Raw genomic sequence first — 19,697 nt, forward strand, 5'->3', positions numbered from 1 at the left:
CTCATTTTCACTCGCCTGGTGTCTGCGTGCAATTTTGTATTCTACTTTTTCACACAGTGTTAGAACATGAGCATTTTCCACGTTGTCCCCTAGTCTCCGTTTTGGATGGCGTCATGCTTCTTTCATTGGCCATGTTATAATTTCTTGAACAATCGCCGTCCTTGAACATTTCATTTTCTTCCAGCTTGTTTGGACTCATTTCCTCAGCGCCGCTTGTCAGGCGCGGGACTGTCCAACACTGGGTCCGACCGTCCCTGCTGCTTTCAGGGCGGTCACACTTTCCCGCCACAGGATGAGAGCCCCTGCGAAGCGCTGGCACAGTCCGTTCCCTTCATTTCGTTGTTCTTACGGGTGCCTTCTTGTCTTAACCTTGCCCTGATTTTTAAGGATGACTGTTTCCCAGGGACTCATTTTTCCTGCTGTTTGTCCGCCGATCTACCGGGGAGAAGACCCCCGACAACCACGCTATCTCGGGGACGCGTGACCCCGAGCACGGGAGGCAGCGCTCGCAGTGCGCGGTGAGCGCCGAGGTTCCGGGTTTGCGCCCGGCCCTTCCCGCCAGCCCCGCCCCCTGGACTACACTTCCCAGGCGCCCCTGCGCGGCGGGCGCAGCCGCGGAGTGCAGCCGCCCGTCGGGACGGCAGTCGAGGCGCACGGCGGGGCACCATGGCCGCGTGGGGCGAGCGGCTGGCCGGCGTGCGTGGGGTGCTTCTGGACATCTCGGGTGTGCTGTACGACGGCGGCGCGGGCGGCGGCGCGCCGATCGCCGGCTCCGTGGAGGCTGTGGCGAGGTGAGTGGGCCGCCGGCGCGTGCCTGGTAGGCGCCGAGCTCTGCGTGCAGGTGGGTCCCACCGGCCACTTCCGGGCTCTGCCAGGGGGACGGGGCGGGGCTGCTACTCCGGCCCCGCCCCGGCCCCGCCCCCGCCCTTGGAGGACCGCGCTGCATCCCTGGGTGCAGGAGGGTCGCGGCCTTCAGTTCTCATGCACTTTCCTTTAAAGCCTTCTAAACCATGCCCCGGACCACCGTGATTAGTTCATTCACTACAGCATGGTCCTACAATCTAATCACCTCTTCAGGGATCCACCTTTCAAGCGCCCACCCTCTTAGCACTGTCACAGGGAGGGTCAAGTGCTGGGGGACACTCAGTTTAGGCACCTCCCCTCCTTCGTGCTGGACCTCTGCTGGTTAGAGCTGCGCGGCCCTTACTGGATTCGTGCGGCTGCTGAGCGCTTGGAATGTGGCCAGGCTGAGCTGAGATGTGCTGTAAGTGGAACATACACACTGGATTTCCAAGATTTAGTGGGAAAAATGCAAAATAGCTCATTAACATCGCTTTATGTTGATTACAAGTTGAAGTAATGATACTTTTAATACACTAGATGAAATAAAATATGTTAAATGAATTCCACCGGTTTCTTTTGACCTTTGTTAATGTGCTTGCTAGAAAACTTTGAATTACAAATGTTTCTGGCATTGTAATTCTATTGGACTGCATTGGTTTAGACAGAAGGAGGAAGCGGGCATCTGGCCCAGCAAGTCTTGCCCATGGAAGACACTGCCAGGACTGTGGTTGGCAGCACTGGACCTGGATGTCTCCAGCCAGTACTGCAATGGTGCCGATGGGTGGTTGGGAAGGGTTAATGGCACAGATCTTCGCCTCCTGGAATCACTAGCTAGGCACCCTAGCTTGGTGGCCTGACCTCTCTGGGCTCGGTTTATCGGCTTGTAGATGGCAGTTAAGTGAGCCTCTTGGTCCTTCTCAGAGACCCCACTCTACCAGTCTATATGGATGGGAGCCACTGAGATAACAGAGGCCCAAACTGTCCTGCATGGGAAAGCAGGAGGTGTTTGGGAGTCTGGGAGTTTGGAATGGGGGACCTATCATCCAGGAGCACGTGTGAAAGGCAGCCCAGACCTAGGAGATTCCCCTCCACTCTGGGGTTGGCCCTCAGGGTTGGGTGAAGTCCAGGTTTAAGTGCCTTCTTGCCTCCACCTTATTCTTCATTAACCCCAAAGCTTTAGGCTAGCCTGTCATAGATGAGAGCATTATGTGGGCGGCACTTATGGGAATGGAGCGGAGACCACTGGGCTGTGTTTTGGGGTGAAGTGGGCTTCATTTGAAGGAGAATGTCAGAGTCTCAGTGCTGTGACCGAGGCAGACAAGGCCTCATGGGGCTCACATCTGGAGGGAGATGGACAGTAAACCTGCACACAAATGAGTAAACCAGCGATGTGGAGAAAGTAGGGTGCCGAGAGAGTGTGACAGGCGTGTGGGGGGTCTATGCTAGAGAGGGGGCTGGAGATAGCTCTGAGGAGAACTCATTGGACTGAACCAGAGGGATTAGAAGGAGCCATCTTCGGGAAGAGGTGGAGGAAGTGCATTCTAGACAGAAGGAACAGCAGCTTCAAAGTCCTGAGGCAGAGGGAGCTTGGCATGTTCAAGGAGCTGGAAAGTCCCACGTGCCTGGGGGGAATAGGGGGAGAGTGGCCACACCAGGCAAGGACTGAGGGCCACGTAACGGTGAGTGGATTTCATCCTGAGTGGTAGGAAGTTGCTGAAGATTTTAGGCTGGCTGATTTATGTTTCAAAGAAAGTTAAATGTAAAAAGTGAAAACATGTAAGTGCAAATGAAGGAAAGGGAGATTCCTTTTGTGTTGGTCTGTTTCTGTTGCTTCTTGCAGAATACCGGAAACTGGGTGATTTATAAAGAAATGAAATTTATTTCTTACAGCTTTGGAGCCTGGGAAGTCCAAAGTCCAGGGAACACATCTGGTGAGGGCCTCCTGTGTGGGAACTCTCTCCTGGGTCCAGTGATGACTAGGGTATCACATGGCTGGAATGGGCTGAGCAAGAGAGAGACTAAGCTTCTCACTGGCTCTCTTTATAAAGCCATCATAGCCACGCCCATGACCACCCATTAAGCCATCAGTGGATTAATCCATTCACGAGGGCACGGTCTTCACTATCTAATCACCTCTTTAAGGCTCCACCTTTCAATTACCATAATAGGATTTCCCACCCTTTTAACACTGTCACAGTGGGGATTAAGTTTCCAAACATTAAGTTTTGGGGGACACGTTTGACCCTTTGAAATCTCGCAGTGAGAGAAGTCCTTTACATCTGTGCCTCAAAATGTAGAAATAACAAAAAATCAGCAACCAATATGGGCAAAGGACATAAACAATTCACAAAAAAGGAAAGACAAGTGACTCGTAAGCATATGAAAGATGCTCAGCCTTCCTCAAATAAGAGAAATGCAGATTAGAACTATACTGAGATGTCAATTTGACAAAATGGCAAAAATCCAAAAGTTTGAGAATGCATTCTCTAAGTAAGAGTTTGAGGAAACAGACTCTGCCATGCATTGCTTGTGGAAGATACATTTGGCATTATCTATGAGCAGCTCCACTTCTGGGAATTTGTCCTACCTTGTACAAGAGAAATAACATAAGTACAAGGTCATTCATGGCAGCACCTTTTGAAATAGCAAAAGACTGGAGACAGCACAAACATCCATCAGTGGGGAGTATTATGGTCCATCTGTCCATACAGCAGGAAAAAAAAGGACCTAGCACCCCGTACATATAATGAGCAATGTGTACACATATTGCCAGTGAAGACAGCAAGCACACACAGGGTGCTGTCTTCTGTGTAAAAAAGACAGAAATGCAAGTTTGTGTTCCTATTGCTGTTTTTGCATAGAGATACTGGAAGGACACGAGCTACTTCAGAATCTGTAAAGACCAGCAAGAGGGCAGAACTGGGTGGTTGTAGAGAGGGTGGGAGGAAGACTCTTCTCTGTGTAACTTTGTATGTCCACATTTTAAAGTTTTTGAGTCATGCAAATGTACTTGTATTTCCCATTCAAAGTATTAAATTAAAAATATATTGAGAAGATCTCTCCAGCTGCAGTGTGGAGAATGGGGCAGGAGGTAGGGGGCAAGAGGGGAAACAGGGTAACCAGTTGGGTGACTGTTGCGGTGGTCCAGGGAGAGCTGATGGGCTTGGATTAGGGAGATGGCCATGGAGAAGGGGAGAGGGGCATGAATTCAAGGGATGATTCAGAATGAGGCCAATGGGACCTGCTGATATACTGGATATTGCAGGGTCCAGGGAGAACATGAAATGAAGGTGGCTTCCTGTGTCCGATTTGAGCACCAGCCAGGGAGGGGGGCATGGGGCAGGGGCCACGATGGCCCGTGGCGTGTGCCAACTTCCTAGCCCAGGGCTTGGCACACAGTAGACCCCAAAACAGTGTAACATTTGAATATCATTTTCTTTGTTATTAATACAGGAACTCCTTTTGTGCATGCTTTACTTCTTATTAAAGTAAATTATACATATAGAAAAACGCACATATTGTATGTGTAAAACTCAGTAAATTTTTACCAGCTGAACTCACCTGTGTAACCAGCACTTCAGAAGCCTCCTCCATGTTCCCTGGCAATTACTCGCCACCCCCCACCCCCACCCCAGCCCCACTGCCAGGGTAACCACTATCCTGACTTCTAGTAGCACAGATTAGTTTAGCCTGTTATTAACTTTATATAAATGAAATCAATCAGTATGTTCCCCTTTATGCCTTATTTCTTTCACTCAATGTTATGTTTGAGAGATTTGTTCATATTTGTGGCACGTAGTTGTAGATGGTTCATTGTCATTATTGTGCAGCGCTCCAGTGAGTGAATACCACAATTTATCCAATCTCCTATTGATGGAGTAAAGTTTCCCATGGTCGGTTATTACAAGCAGTGCTGTTATGAACATTCTAGAACATGTTTTTAGTGAGCACGTGGATGCACTTCTGTTGGGTGTGCATCCATGGAGTGTGCAGACCTAAGGAGTGGAATTGCTGGGTCGTAAGATAGCTGATATTCAGCTTTGGTAGATGCTGCAGAATAGTTTTCCAAAGTGGTTGTGCCAATTTGCATTTCAGCCCGCAGTGTAGGAGAGTCCTGGTTGTTCCGTGTCCTCACCCACACTTGGGTTTGTCAGTCCTTTTCATTTCAGCAGGGTCATTTTCACCTTTAAAAAACCTTTAAAGTAAAGTAGGATCAAGGATATAGACAAGCCTGAGTCCCTCCCCACATACCTTCTGCTAAGGAACATAGAATGGATTTCAGCAGTGGCCTTGGAAAAGGCCGGTGCTACTTGCTGAGCCCTTGTTTTCCAGTCAGTGACATGGGTCTGCTGTACACACTTCCCAGGCAGGAGAAGGCACTGGGTGTCTCCCGGCAGCCGCCAATGTGGCTGCTCTCCAAGAGCACTCACTATCTGTTAGGCTCTAGCGCTTTCCTCTTGCTGTTTCATTTAGTCCCTCTAACAGTCCCTCTTTAACAGCAGGAGCAACTTTGGCTTGGAGTGGGTGAGGGCTTGCCCAGGCCTCTGAGCTGGGAAGGCACAGGGGCAGCTAGAACCCTGGTCTGCCTGACCCAGGGGCCATGATCCTAACTGCTGTGCCAGACCTGTACTTGGAATCCTTTGAGGGAGAAGGGGGCATTGCAGATGGCCAAGGCTTCTCTCTAACAGCTTCTGATTAGATGCTCCCAGCCTGACACAGAACTGTCCAACAAAGGCCTGCAGAGACTCCAGGGCGTGGCATTAAAAAGAGTTCTGTTAACCTCTGTAGGTTCTGTGCTGGCGTCTTCTGACCAATCTCCAGGAGGGTTTTGTTTTGATTAATTCCTGCAGATTTATCTAGCTGGGGTGTCTGTGGTAACAGATACACCGTATAAATCTAACAGTAGTATAAACAACAGTCCTAAAATATGCCACAGCCAGTTATGTAGCTGAGAGGCAAACAGCTCCCATCCCAAAAACCTGTGGAATTATTTTTGGCTGAGGAGCATCATACCCATCATCCTGGGAGATCTTATCATTGTGCTGTCTGGGGGCCCAGAGGTGATGGCCTGGAATCGCATGGGCTCCCCACGCCATAGGACCTGGTCCCCACGCCTCCGCCTGGTCCACCAGGACCTTGTCAAGTGACCTTGGTACCTCTCTGACACCCTGTGGCTTCCCACGCCAGAGGACCTGGTCCCCATGCCTCTGCCTGGTCCACTGGGACCTTCTCAAGTGGCCTCCGTGCCTCTCCCCCCGGCTCCCAGTCACACAGACCCCTAAGGGTCCAGCACCCACAAGGCCCTGTCCTGCCCAGATGGCAGTGCCCTCTGGCTCTCTGCTGACATTCCTTTCCTTCTGGCAGCTTTTAAGGACAAGGCCCTTCCACCCAGGCCCAGCCTCCATAGGGCCAGCCCCTCACGCTTAGGCCCAGGAAGCCCATCCTGCTCATGGATGACCCTGAGCCCCCACTACGTGCCCGTGGACGCTGTGACTGAAGCACGAAACCGTGTCCAGACCCTCAGGGGCAGTGAATGTAGTGCAGGAAACTTCCCCTTCCAGTAAAATGTGCCTACTTTTGGAGTTTTCCATGGGGATTTTCCACAGATACGGGACACTGTTATTTTCCTCTCTTGATGGCTTAGCCGGGAGTGGACTCGACCAGGAATCTTTCACGGGACAGGACCCGCTTGCCAGGGGGAGCATGCTGGGCTGGCCTGTGTGGCTTCTGCAGCTAGAGTGAGGTTTCTTTGCACCTTTCACTCTGCGGCCTCCTTGATATGCACAGCTTGCTTTGAAGGCCTGAGGGAGCTCAAAGGAAGTTCGTAGGGTGAGATGAGCCCTGCAGAGGGACAAGTGTGATGGGCAGGGATGGGGGGACCTGGGGTCCTGGGCGGAGCATGCGTCTCCACGGCAGCTCCCAGCACTGGGGGCTCCCAGGCAGAGTCTTCCATTCTGTGAGCCTGGGAGGGGTCCACTCACTATCCACCATCCCTCTTCCTGAATTTTCTGTTGTGACAGGGGTCCTCAGACATTCTTATTGTGGGATGCAGAGCACATGGGGAGGGTAAACTCAGCTTTTAAAACCAATGTCAACCACAATAGTAGTTGTCACCATTCTTTGAGGGAGGCCTGTCATGTGTGAGGCAGGTGCTTACCCCCCACCATGTCCTTACACCAGCCCTTGGGGTAGGGGGTGTCCTCCCCTCTTCAAGGACTGAGGGTCTGAGAGATTCAAGAACTGGCAGAAGTAGAAAAAGCAGCTGAGGCCTCATGAAGGATGCATGCATGCATGCCTGCATTCACTCCCATGCCCAGCAAACAGGCACTGGGTGCCTCTGCTGTACTGGAACACCATTCTAGGCACTGGGGGCTTGTGGCAGTGAGCAAGGCAGATGGAAACCCCTGCCCTGGTGGAGCTGATGTTGCAGTAGGGAAGATGGGCAGTAAACAGTGCTCACCCGGAAGGCTAGTGTGTCAGATGGAGGTGGGGACCCGGGGGTGGGGTGCATGGCCTCACAGGTCCTATGATGGGTGAGCTGGGATCTGAAGATACAGAAGGAGCTGGGCTAAGAGCAGCGCAGGTGGAGGAACAGGAGGCCCTGGCTTCTGAGGCCCCGTTGATTCTGCCCTTCATCCTTCCCGGGCAGTGTGGCTCTGGGTCCCCAGGTTGCCTGCTGCACCTTCCTGGAGTGCTAGGGACAGTGCTGGCTGGGCGGGGCCCACTTACTGCTCTAGGACTTGTGGGTGGGCGTAGTCAGAGGTGGACATCTGTAACCAGCCTGGGTCCCCCCTGACATGCTCTTTATTGGAGCCCATTCTGGAGTGGATTGGGCTCCCCAAGGGGAGCTATTCAGAGGCGAGGCCAGGCACAGCGGGGGCTGCAGAGGCCAGCCTCAAGACCGGCCAGCACAAAGGCACAGCGGCTAGCTCTCACCCGATGGCCCCTGAAGCATCAGCATGTGAAAGGCAGTGGGCATTTACTGCATCCTGTCACGGGCCACTAAAGCACATCTGCTGGCCCAGCCCAGGCCTGGCCCCACCTTTTTGGAGCCGGCGGAAGGAAACAGGCTCAGCCTGGGCCCTGGGCAGCCTCATAAAGCAATTCCTACCCAGGACCGCCCCGGATTGCCCTGGTGCTGCTGAGCCAGGCTCACCACCCATCCTTCCAAGTGGCACCTCTCCATCTCTAGTGTGCCCCGAAGCCTTAGGGACCCTGTTAAAACACAGGTGCCTCCTGGCAGGTCTTGGAGCAGTGAGGGACCAGGGCCAGGAGAACTTTGTCTCAAGTCCTCGCACCTCAGGACCTTCTCCTCGATGCTCAACTGCCGAGGTACCATCAGCCCTAGGGACATGGGCCCCAGAATTAGCAAAAGTACTAATACTAATACTACTTAATAATAATCAAGAACTTGGGGCCTGGGCTGGAGCTCCACCTGCATTACCTCATCCCAACCCCCACATGTGGCGCAGCACCAGCCAGAGAAGGGCCCTGTGGGATATTGCAGGGGGAGGGCCATTTGTCTGAGGTTATTTAAGCCAACAGGAGCTTTCCTGACAGCCTGGACCTTGGACAAGGGGTGTTTGTCAAGAACGTGCTGCCCCTTATGCCATTCGCTGTCAGGAGGTGAACCGCGTCATCTGCAGACAAGGGGGAGGGTGTGGGAGAGCATTGTGCCCTCCTCATCCCAGGCTCTGTGTTTTCTGCTTTATAATACCAACATTTTAAGCTTCCTAAGAAATAGGTGTCTTCCTTCTTGCCAACATTCCCACCCGCACGTGAATATACAGTGAAAAGTCCAAGTCCTCCGTCACCAGCCCCGTCCCAGTCACTTCCCTATGGGGACATGGTGGATCCTTCCAGACCTCTTCCTTTGTATTCGCCCAAAGCACAGCAGCTTTCGAGATGCAGCCCTACCCTCACCGATGCTCCTGCAGTCGTTGGGCACCCGCCCACCCGTCACACTCTCCACTGCCACCCCTGCCTCCTTGCTCAGGGAAGGTGTTCTCTTAGTTCACAGCTCACAAATGGTCACTGGAGGCAGAGACCCCTTGCAGGTCCCTGAGCCAGGAGTTTTGAACTCTTATGTAGCCTCAGAGCATTTATCCCCCAAATTGAACTTGGGATAAGATTCACCCTCCCCCCCCAAAAAAAAATAGATGAAAGGGCGGTGTTTGAATAGTTTGTTTCCCAGGTTCAAATCTGTAACGTTGATTATGCGGTCATTCAGTGAAAATGATGAAAGTGTTTTGCTGAGTAACAGTGCTGGAGTCTGGGGCAGTGACCGCACAACCCAGTTGATATGTTTATAGTTTTTTATGTGCTGGAAGCAGCCTGAGTACTGATCGGGAGAGAGGAGTAAAGAAGCTGTGGTTGTCCAGGCCGTGGGTACTGTGCAGCCGGGAAGAAGTGAGCTCTGTTTGGTGTTGACATTAGTTTATATGACACGAATGTTGTATATGCTAAGGGAACGGCTATAGAATTATATGTATAAAATACCATTTTTGTTAAGAAAAAGTAAGAAAGGAAACACAATGACCCTGTGAAGGTTAATTCTAGGTGTCAACTGAGTTAGATGAAGCAATGCTGAGAAACCTGGTAAAGCTGTCTTTTCAGGTGTGTCCGTGAGGGTGTTTCCGGCAGAGATTAGCATGAGGGTCTGAGTGGCCTGGGTGGAAAAGACCCACCCTCAGTGTGGGTGGGAACCATCCAGTCTGCTGGGGGTCCGGAGAGAGCAAAAGACAGAGGAAAGAGGTGAGGCTCTCTCTCTGCTGGAGCTGGACACACTCTTCTCTCCTGTCTGTGGACATCAGAGCTCAAGACTCTTCAGCTTTGGGTTCCAGGACTTACATCAAGGACACCATCAGCTTCCCTGGCTTTGGGGTCTTCGGACTTGGACTGAGTCACACTGCCAGCATCCGGCTTACAGACGGCCTGTCGTGGGACTTTTCTTGACAGTCGCGTGAACCAATTCCCCTAATAAATCCCTCTCATGTAATTATAACATATCCTATTGATTCTCTCTCTCTGGAAAACGCTGACTTATACAGACCCCCATCTATCTGGGGCAGATTAACCACAACATGCGTGAATTGTGCGGAAGGAAGCTGAGGGACGTCAGGTGGACGTGTGAGGACGCTAGCCACGGTGCTGCTCTCCCGAGTGAGGTCTGCTGCTTGGTTTCTGATCTCAGCCTTGGTGGGCAGGGGACACCCTGTGGAAATCAAGGGCAGCCAGGGTGGGATTCTGGGATGGAGTTATTGGTTTACCCAGCAGATCTACCTCTGGCAAGAAGCCCGCGGCCAGTTAGGAGGCTCATGTGGCACAGGTGACTCAAGAAGCACACAGAATCCCAACCCTGCCCCAGTGCCCCAAGGACGCACAGCAAAGCCATACTGGCAAAGCAGTGCTCATGCCTGCCCGCCGTGGTGTGCAGGGTGATGTCCCACACCCCTGGGGGCAGGTAAGTCACTGTCCAGCTTGTAGAGGAGCCTAAGGTGACAGTGCTTACTCAAAGACACCTTAAGGAGGAGTGGGGGCTGGTGCCAGGGCAGGTGCCACCCCTTGCCTGTCACAGAGCTTTATCCTTCACCTAAAAAGTGATGGATGTCAGCTCTGGTGGGTGAGAGCCTGGGTTTCCAGTCCCAGCTCTGCCCCATGGCTGCAATGTGGTCTCGAGCAAGTTCTTTCGCTTATTTCTGCCTCCATTCTGATCTGTAAGAGTACGTCACAGGTGTAACATTTTACTTAGCAGATCTAGCAGCTGAAGGAGCATTGTGTTGTTGAAGGGTCAGATAATGCTGAGGAGGGGGTTGCTTTGCAAATAGCAGTCTTAGTTGTGGAACCTGGTGCATACTCAAAACAAGAGCACTCAGTTCTGCCCCAGGAGTTGTATTTGTCACATCTGTGTATATTTTCATAAGGCCAACACAAAAGGATTCTCGTTCCAACTCTGCCCTGAGGCGAGTCACTCAGACCCTCCTAACTGCAGGTCCCCATCTGTAAATGGGCATATGAACCCTCCTCTCAGATTGTCACAAAGATTCATTGTGAACGAGTGGGTAAAGCCCAGTGGGGGAAAGTGTCCGGTGACGGGGCTGTTGATGGGGTTCCCTCTGTCCTGGGTGTCCACGAACCCACCAGGCCAGGCTGGAACTTTCCCCTCTTTCTAAGGTTGCCCCCAGGCAGTGCACTGTGAACTCCTCCTGCTGTCCTTGCTTCACCTGGCATTTGGCTTCATGTCAGAGTGTACCTGCTTCGAGGGTAGCACTGGGTTTGTCAGAGATGTGATTGTCACTGTCACCACGCTAGTCATCACTACCATGTATTGAGTACTTGAAAAGTGCCAGTGCTTCCCATTTGTTTGTTTCTTTGTTTTTTTAAATGTGATCTTCATGACAGCCCTGTCCTGTAGCTACTGTTCATGCCTCATTTCACAGAGGAGGAAGATGAGGTTGGAGAGGGTTAGGTGACAAGACTCAGGTCACTCAGGGAGGAGGTGTGCCTGCTTCTGAGCCAAGGCCCCACCTTACCCTTGGAATGCCTGGCCTCTGTCCCCCGCAGTGTTCAGCATTGGAGCAGCCTGTTGTGGCTGCTGGCCAAGTTTCCAGGGCTGAGGAGTGGTAGAGAGGCCCCATGATTCCCCCAGCACACACTGAGGCCCCTCATGTCTCTCTCGGCCTCAGTCTCCAGCTCTGTGAAATGAGCCACTTACATCAGATGATCTCCAAGGTCTCCTCTGGCTTGCAGATTCTCGTTTAGAGATTAGTTTTAAATCATGTTTATTAATTACTATTAAATTGATGCTCATAGGCTCAGCATGTTTCCATGACCAGAGCTTTGTGGCTCGGGTGCGTCATAGAAAGAACATGCCTGCCAGGCAGGTAGGGAGGGCACAGACACGGGGAAGGTGTGCCACATGTTTCGTAAGAGGCCTGGAGGGGGCCTGCCGCAGGTCTGCTGAGGTCACTGTCTCCCTGAGGTCACTGACCTGCTGGCCCGGACTGAGGGTCCCAGCCAGGGCTCATCCACTGTGTCACTGCCTCTCTTCTCTACGTCCAAACTGTGGACTCTGAGGGCACGAAGACATGTGTGGCTGCACAACAGTGTCCCACAGGATGTGGGGAGGGACATGGTGAGGTGGGGATCTGGCTGGCAGCCCAGCTGCAGGCGTGCACAGGTTAGTGGAGATGAGGGGTGAGTGCAGCAGGCCCCAGCAGAGCTGGTGGCTGGGGGTAACGCCAGCACAGGTAAGGAGCTGCAGGGTCTCCTCTGTGCCTAGCCCTGGAGAGCCAGGAGGCCAGGTGCCACCATTGCCCCATGTTATGGCTGGGACTCAAGGACCCCAAGAGTCTGGCTGTGGTCGCCTGGCTGTCAAGGGCAGGTGCAAGACCCCAGCCTGGAAGCCAGACCCCATTCCCATGGAGCAGGAGTCTTTCTGTAGCTGCTGTGATCATGGGCAGCTCCCTGACCCCAGCTCAGGCACATCAGGGCACGTGGGGAGCTGGCCCACATCCATCCCCAAGCCAGCGTGGGCGTCCCTTGATATATGCCGATAACTAGTTATTTACTGAAAAACAACTCTGCTCTGCTCAACAGGGCTCCTGTTTGACCTTCTATTTTAAAAAGTTGGGCTCCTAGAGGACATAAGCACTTTGCAGGTTTCAGTTCTCCAAATGTGTGTTTCCTATCTCCCCTGCTTTCTGAAAGGGAGGCAACCAATGATCTCAAATCAGACAATGGCTGGCACTGCCAAGGACTCTCGGTATTAAAGATACTTCAGTGCCATCGGGGCTGCGGAGGGCCTGGGCGCTGCCACCTGCATGTTATTTCACAACAGCCCCCTGAGATGTTGTCACCGTCCTTCCTCTTTCTGAGGAAACTGAGGCACAGTTTTTATTTTTCTGTGCTGGTTCCCATTTCAGTAGTAACAGGGACCCTCCATCCCGCACCAGGTCAGGTCTGAGTTGTGGCCCCAGAGGCAGGAGCAATCTGGTGGGTTAAGGAGGCTGGAAGCCTGATGGGGGAAACGCCCCTCCCTGCCACCTCCATGCCCGCCTTTCCTCCTGGAATGTATTTCTCTGATACCAAGTGAGCCTCTCAAATCTGAAATGTGGATCAGTTAGGTGCTTCTCCCAGTAAAGCGTCCACCATGCTGGGTTCTGGAGAGAGCAAAATATACCGTGCTAGGTATATTTGGCAGAATTCTAGAGATCATCTAGGCAAACTTAATGCAGGAAAATGCCAGTCACTTCCTGCCGGTCTTGGATGCCTGTGAACCCTTGAGCTGTCATTTCCCAAATCTGAGCTTCACTCTGTGGACCAGGCAGCACATCTAACCTGTGAACTGCTGATCTGAGCCCTTTGCTGGCACTGCCCCCGAGGGTCCCCTGTGGCCCTGTTCAGCAGCTCCCTGTGCCTAATGTAGCCCCCCTGAGCACCTGGCTGGCCCCTCTTCTGGCCTCAGTAACCCTGGTACCCAAAGCCTCATATTCTGACCCAGGAGACACCAAGGTGGCACCCATGTTGGTAAACTGAGGCTCTGGTCACTGGGGATGTGGGCTGGTCAAGCACTAGGATGCCCCCAGGTGCTCTGCTCTGCTCAGCTGTGTATTCGACACCTGTTGTTGGAGCACTGGGCATAGGCAGCATGCTGAGTAAGATGCCCTGGCCCTGCAGGGGTCCCGAGCTGCTGGAGGAGGCAGAGGAAGGAGATTGCACCACTGAGGCCCAGAGCAGCATCAAGGGCTGTGAAAGCCCAGCTGCGGGAGCATGGGTGCTGCCCAGGGCAGGGCAGGGCCCGGGGCTTCCCAGAGGAAGGGACCTACAAGCCAGGCCTTGAAGGATGAGAAAGATTTGGCTCTAGGGGAGGGTGAAGGCAAAGACTCAGGGTGAGGGGAGGGCCTCTGGGTCAGACAAAGGTGATAGATTTCAAGGGCTGGAGGGGAGGGACCAGCCGGGAGGGGTCCTGTGCTGCTCTTTCCCTGGCAGACTCCCGCCTCCTGCCCAGCCTCCCCTCCAGACCCCCCCAAGGGAGCCCCTGGCTCTGGCTCTCTGCAGCTTCCAAGCGCTTGGCCAGCCAGAGAGGGCAGGCTGTTGAGCTGTCCCAAGGTCACTCAGGATGTCCAGTAATTGTCCTAACACTTTACCTACTGTGGAACAGTAATGAGAGGGTTTCCATTATTTTCGGGTGAGCGCTCCTGGCAGATGCCGACAGCCAGCAGATGTGTAAAGTCCGAGGTGATTTGTAAGGGACCAGTTCATCTGATGCACGGTAATTGCACCAGGTGACGTTGTCACTCAGAGACTTGTCCTCGCCTGCGGGATGAGGTAAAGGTCAGTTCAAAGATCCAGTTAGGCTGCAGGAAGTGGGAGCAAATCCCCGCTCCCCCGGGACTCCCAGAGAGGGGCAGTGTGCTGTGTCTCAGAGGGGCTGTCTGGGCAGCCAGGGCCCCGCAGGGTGTTGGGGGTGGGGGTGACAGCCTGTCCTGGAGCTGGGCCTGCCCCATGCCGAATACCTCTTTGCAGCTCTTTGCAAGCTGTGCCCGGGCCCTGTAACTGTGCCTGGCTTGGGCTGTCCTGACACTGGGATCATGTATTCCAGGCCTCCCATGGCCAAATCTGTGACAGCTGGTAGCAGGCCCCACTGAGAGATGCCGAGGGTTTGGCTCCTCGGCTGACTTAGTGTGCTTGGCTGCCGTAACAAGTACCTCAAACTGTGTGGCCTAAAAAATAGACTTTTTCCCCACAGTTCTGGAGGCTAGAGCCTGGAATCATAGGGTCAGCATGGCAGGTTTCATGGCCCTGTTCCAGGCTTGTAGGCGGCGGCCATCTTTCTGAGTCACCTGACCTCTTCTATGTGCGTGCAGGGGTGTCGCTGGTTGGTGTCTCTTCTTATAAGGACACTGATCCTGTCATATCAGGGCCCCACCCCATGACTTCGTTTAACCTTCATTACCTCCCAAAGGCCCCATCTCCACATACCATTATATTGGGGGTTAGGGCTTCAACACAGGAATTTTGTGGAGAGTTCATTCCATAGCACTGGCCATTCAGGGCCTCACCATTGTGGCTCGACGCACCATCTCAGAGTGCCACATACACCCCTCCCTGCAGGACACCTTGCAGCAGAGCTGGGCCTGTGTTCTTGGTGCTGCTGGGCCTTGCTCAGGGCTCAGGGTTTCCATTTGAGGGGCTGGGCCCCGGGAAGGCACCCACTCTGTTTACTCGCTTTTCAGGGGCCGCTCGCGCCACCGCAGACTGTTGAGGGAGCAGAGTTGCTGCCTACAAGCTGGTGGCCTCGGTCCAGTCTCTGCCTCCCGGAGCCTCTGTTTGCTCTCTCTAGGGTGGGGACAATGGTTCTCGTGCACTTAGTGAGGGCCACCTGTGAGCCAGGCACCTGGCCTTGAGGATGTGTGTCAGGGCCGTAAGGATGAAGTCAGATCAAGGACACTGAACAAAGGCACAGTGCTGTGTTACCATGTTACTGTTTCAATAAACTTTTATCAGTAATTTAAAATAATGAAGAGGCACCCTGGGACTGGCCGGTCCCTGGTGTTCAGAAAGGGCCTGTGCTGACGCATCTAAAGGGAGTGGGGTCAGGTGGCACCAATGGACAGGACCCAGGAGGAGGGGCTCACCCACGCATTTCCCACTATATTTTCAGGGACAGATTTCATCTCTAAAACTAGAACTTTTATTTTAAAAGTATATATTTAAATGAGCTCACGTTAATATTTCAAAGGAGGCCAGTGGCTTAAGTGTCCTGACGTGAGTTCTGTGATTTACTCTTTTTTTACCCACATCTGAAGTTGTGCTTGGAATGACAGATGTGAGGCACTGTCATCTCACCATCACACCGATTGTTCACTGTTCTGAGAAGGTCACATCATCATTCATTAGCAGTAATTAGTCCCCTGGGACCCCCTGCACTTCTTCCCTCAACTGCTCCATTAACTTGGGTGCGAATCACACATTCCCAGCACCCGTCTATGAAGATCTATCCATAACGTTACAAGGTGATGCTATTAGTTACAATATATTAACTGCCTAATTTAAAAATAAAAAAGCTCTCTTTATGAAGGGCAATTAACCACTAAGTGTAATTGATAATTCGTAAACCTCTGATTAGGAAAGACAAATAATAAGAAAGGGATGAATCACCTGGGCTGTTGAGGGAGACACTGTCAGACCCTCGGTCTGTGTTCTCCGGTGTCAGTAGACGTGCAGATTTTTTCCTGCATCGCACCCGTCAGCTCCAGGGCTGAGAGATGTGGAGGCTCATTGCACAGGGGAATGCCTGTTTTTACCACTGAAGCCTGTCTCTCTGTCTAGGGGATTGTGAGGGGGCTGCAGGCTCAGGGACACCCTCAGGGAAGCAGCAGAGGAAGTCATTTAGGCTTTTCCATCAGTCGGTCATTCAACGAATGTCTGTCCAGAGCTGTTGCATAGCAAGCCCTGTGGAAAGTGCTGGGGATGCTGTGAAAAGAAGAGATCCTGTCCCTGAATTCATGGACCGCGTAGGTCAGGGAGAAAGACAATAAACAAATATATGCATCAGATGATTGGAGATACTGGTTAATGTTATAAAGAAAGAAAAACAGTGTGTGACAGATAGAGACGGAGCAGGGGCAGCGTCACACAGGATGGTTGGAGGAGGGGACATTGGACTGAGACCTAGTTTCCAGTTTCTGTCAGCGCCAATGAGGGTGATATTTGGAGTCCCCCCGCCACCCCAGCAGTGGGGTGCCTGGCTCGTCCCTGCCCTCTCAGTGGTCCTCCACTCCAGCCTCATCTTCCAGCTGCCCCTTCCGTGTATCCCAGGCTGTTCCCATTCTTTCTACCTGAGAGGGTGGGGCCTGCTCACCTGCCCGTCCACGAAGGTGGGCTGCTCGTCCCTTCACTGGCCTGCCCTTTCCTGGGACCTCCTTGTCCATCCTGCAAGACTCCAGTTAGAGCTGGATCTTCCAGGAAGTCTTCTCTAAGACCCCCCTGGGACATGACCTTCCTCCCCTCCATAGGACAGCTCTGGGCACACCAATTTCCTGTTCCTGACTCCATTGTAAGTTCCAGGATCCATGTTGGGATCCATGTCCCCAAAGTCTCAGCCTCAGGAGGAGGAACAGAAAGCTCTTGACCTTTCTGGGACTCAGTTTCTCACCTGTAAAATGGGATTAATTATGTTATCACTGGGGTTGAGGTTGAGTTGAATTTTTGTTTATTTCTCACTTACCCAAATAGAGGTTGATTTTAAACCATAGTTCTGAATAACTGGTTTACTTCCAGACACCTTTGACTGGGGCCACATCTGTAAAAACAAAACATGAACAATGTGTATATTTATATTTATGTGTATTTATTTATATTTAAATATTTATATGCATATACGTTTATATGTATATGTCTATGTGCATAGATATATACATATAGATATATACATATGCATATGAATTTATTGTTTATATATCTACGTATGTTTATTTATAAATTATAAATTATGCATTTAACACTGTATTAATGTATTACTTAGATTATAAAAAATATACAACTTAAAAGGATGGGTGAAGTCCAGATGTCTTCCTGCATCTCTGGAGACCAGTGAAATGGACATGCTTAGGGACTTGTCTGAGAACAGTGCTGGGTGACGATTAGCATAGTTGGTTTATTGTAGTAGGGTTTCTTGAAAGTGCCTTCAGGGCCTCCAGGCCTGCAGCCTGGTGTCTTTTCCATGACTCCACTCTGGGGCTCTAAGCAGATGCCAGATATGACTGCTGCTTTGATGGGGCTGGGTTTGTTGAGGGAAGGTTGTATAATCTGGGCTGGACCCAGCCACCCTGCCGCCTGTGTGGACTGCTCTCTCACACTTGTCCCTTTGCTGCTGGGCACCAGCTGTCCAGCCACCTCTCCCTGTGCAGACGTGCTGTGCGCTGGTTCTCCCAGTGTCTGCTGTTCTCTGTGCTGGATTGCAGGCCAGCCAGTGCTTTCTCTCCCGAGGGTCTCAGCTCCAGAGATGCTTCCCCAGGGAGGCCTCCCCCGACCTTCCTACTCCACCTGGTCGCCCTGTTTGTCCTCTTATAGCACCTCTTTTCTATTGCAAATTGCCCTTCTTTCACGGGGGTTCCTGTTTATTGCCTGCCTCCTACCTCGCCCATCCATGGCTGTCCCTAGAGAGCAGGGACCTTGCCTTCACTCATAATACGTTCCATGCACTAGCCCAGTGCCAGGCTCTTAGTAGGTACTCAGTAATTGCCTGTGGAAGGGTGAAATGTTATTTCATTTGGGGCCTCTTTAGGTATCTGCTCTGTGGCTTAGTGTTCCGAGAACTTGCCCCAGTGCAGCTGGGACATGCAGGTCTCCTGGGAAGGCAGCCGGGAAGGATTCTTGGTGTTGCCAACAATCGGCCACATCTCAGGCTCACTTCACCTTAATGCTGGGTTGGCCGAGGGTCCGGTCCATCCCACAATTGCCCCTTTCCCTGAAGACTTTGTCTGGCAAACCTTTTTTCACTGACAGTGATGAGAAGACAAACTTCAGTGCGGTCCCTCTGCATTTGCACTTTTGGGGAAATACGGATCCAGAGTTAATAAGGCATGGACAAATGTAGTTCCAGTGCAAAGTAGACATGCTAGTTGTGTAGAAAGAGAAATAGCTATGGACATTCAGAAATGACCTTTAGTCAGGCTGAGCAGGATGGTATGGTGGATGGGAGGTGTTGAGTGTATATCGAGGGGGGAGTAGAATTGGTGCGGGTGGAGAGGTAACATGTCCCAGGTAAAGGGGGCAGAGATGCTTCCCAGGCAGAGGGAGAGGCATGGACAAATGTCAGGTGGAGAACCTTGGGGAGTCTTAGGTGTATCAACTCCAGTGAGGATGGAAAGGAAGGTTGTGGGGGTGTGGCCTGGGGTCCCCTACGAAGGGGTCTGCTTCAGCTTAGAAATCCTAGCCTGAGCACACCTGGGGCTCAGTCAGGGCCACTTCAGGGACCCATGGTGACCTGACTTGCTCTGGGACTTTACCTATTGCTTTTGGAGAAGTGCCCATCTCTGAGCGCCTCCCCAGGAGGCCGCACACTCCACGTGCTGACAGTACTCTCAGCCTGACTTTTCTCCCCACCCCAGGCTAAAGCAGTCTCAGCTGAAGGTGAGATTCTGTACCAATGAGTCACAGAAGTCCCGGGAAGAGCTGGTGAGGCTGCTTCGGCGCCTGGGATTTGACATCTCGGAGGGAGAGGTGACTGCCCCAGCACCGGCTGCCTGCCAGATCCTGAAGGAGCGAGGCCTGCGGCCACACCTGCTCATCCATGATGGTAGGCCTCCATGCCCTGGGACTTCATGGGGCTTCCTGCTGGCAGCTAGGGAGGAGTTAGGACCTGGCTCTGTTCATCCCCCAGCCTCACAGCAGAGGGTCCTTAGAGGCAGGTTCCAGAGTCTTATGGGAGGAAAACCCTATGATAGCTTTCCCTGGTCTAGGATAGACCAAGGGGCCAGGGCCTTGTCAAGAAGGCAAAATTCTAGCTCTTGTTGACAGAGGGAAAGAGAGCGAGAGAGAGAGGGAGGATGAACAGCTAGGTTGAGTTCCGTAGCTTTCCAGCATCCGTCACCCATAACCGTGAACCATGTGAGTGTCAGTAACAACCAGCCCTGCTCTTTGGTGCAGCTTGCAAATGGATGTAGGAGCAAGGTTTGCATCTTGATTTTGGTCAGAATGCAAGAAAAGGGCCCCTTTGACCCTCACTGGGGAGTTTTTTTGGAACAAAGAAGAAGTAATAGTGTTATCTGGTACCTTCTGATTATTTAAAAAGAAGAGACATTAGCCACGCTTCAGAATTCAGGACACTTCTGTCGTCCCACTGAGCC

At 52.3% G+C, this 19,697-nt stretch overlaps 1 protein-coding gene across 1 annotated transcript in view; it reads left to right on the forward strand.

Annotated features, from left to right (window-relative positions):
- The first annotated feature begins 624 nt into the window (after positions 1-624).
- Positions 625-19,697, forward strand: part of LHPP (phospholysine phosphohistidine inorganic pyrophosphate phosphatase) — a 134,572-nt gene continuing 115,499 nt past the window's right edge. The window contains exons 1-2 of the mRNA XM_063101777.1: positions 625-791; positions 18,960-19,147. Coding sequence (XP_062957847.1) covers positions 667-791; positions 18,960-19,147 — 313 coding nt within the window. The 5' untranslated portion in view covers positions 625-666. The remainder of the gene's footprint in view (positions 792-18,959; positions 19,148-19,697) is intronic.

Source organism: Cynocephalus volans, chromosome 7 (assembly GCF_027409185.1).
Source record: "Cynocephalus volans isolate mCynVol1 chromosome 7, mCynVol1.pri, whole genome shotgun sequence".
Taxonomy (NCBI): Eukaryota; Metazoa; Chordata; class Mammalia; order Dermoptera; family Cynocephalidae; genus Cynocephalus; species Cynocephalus volans.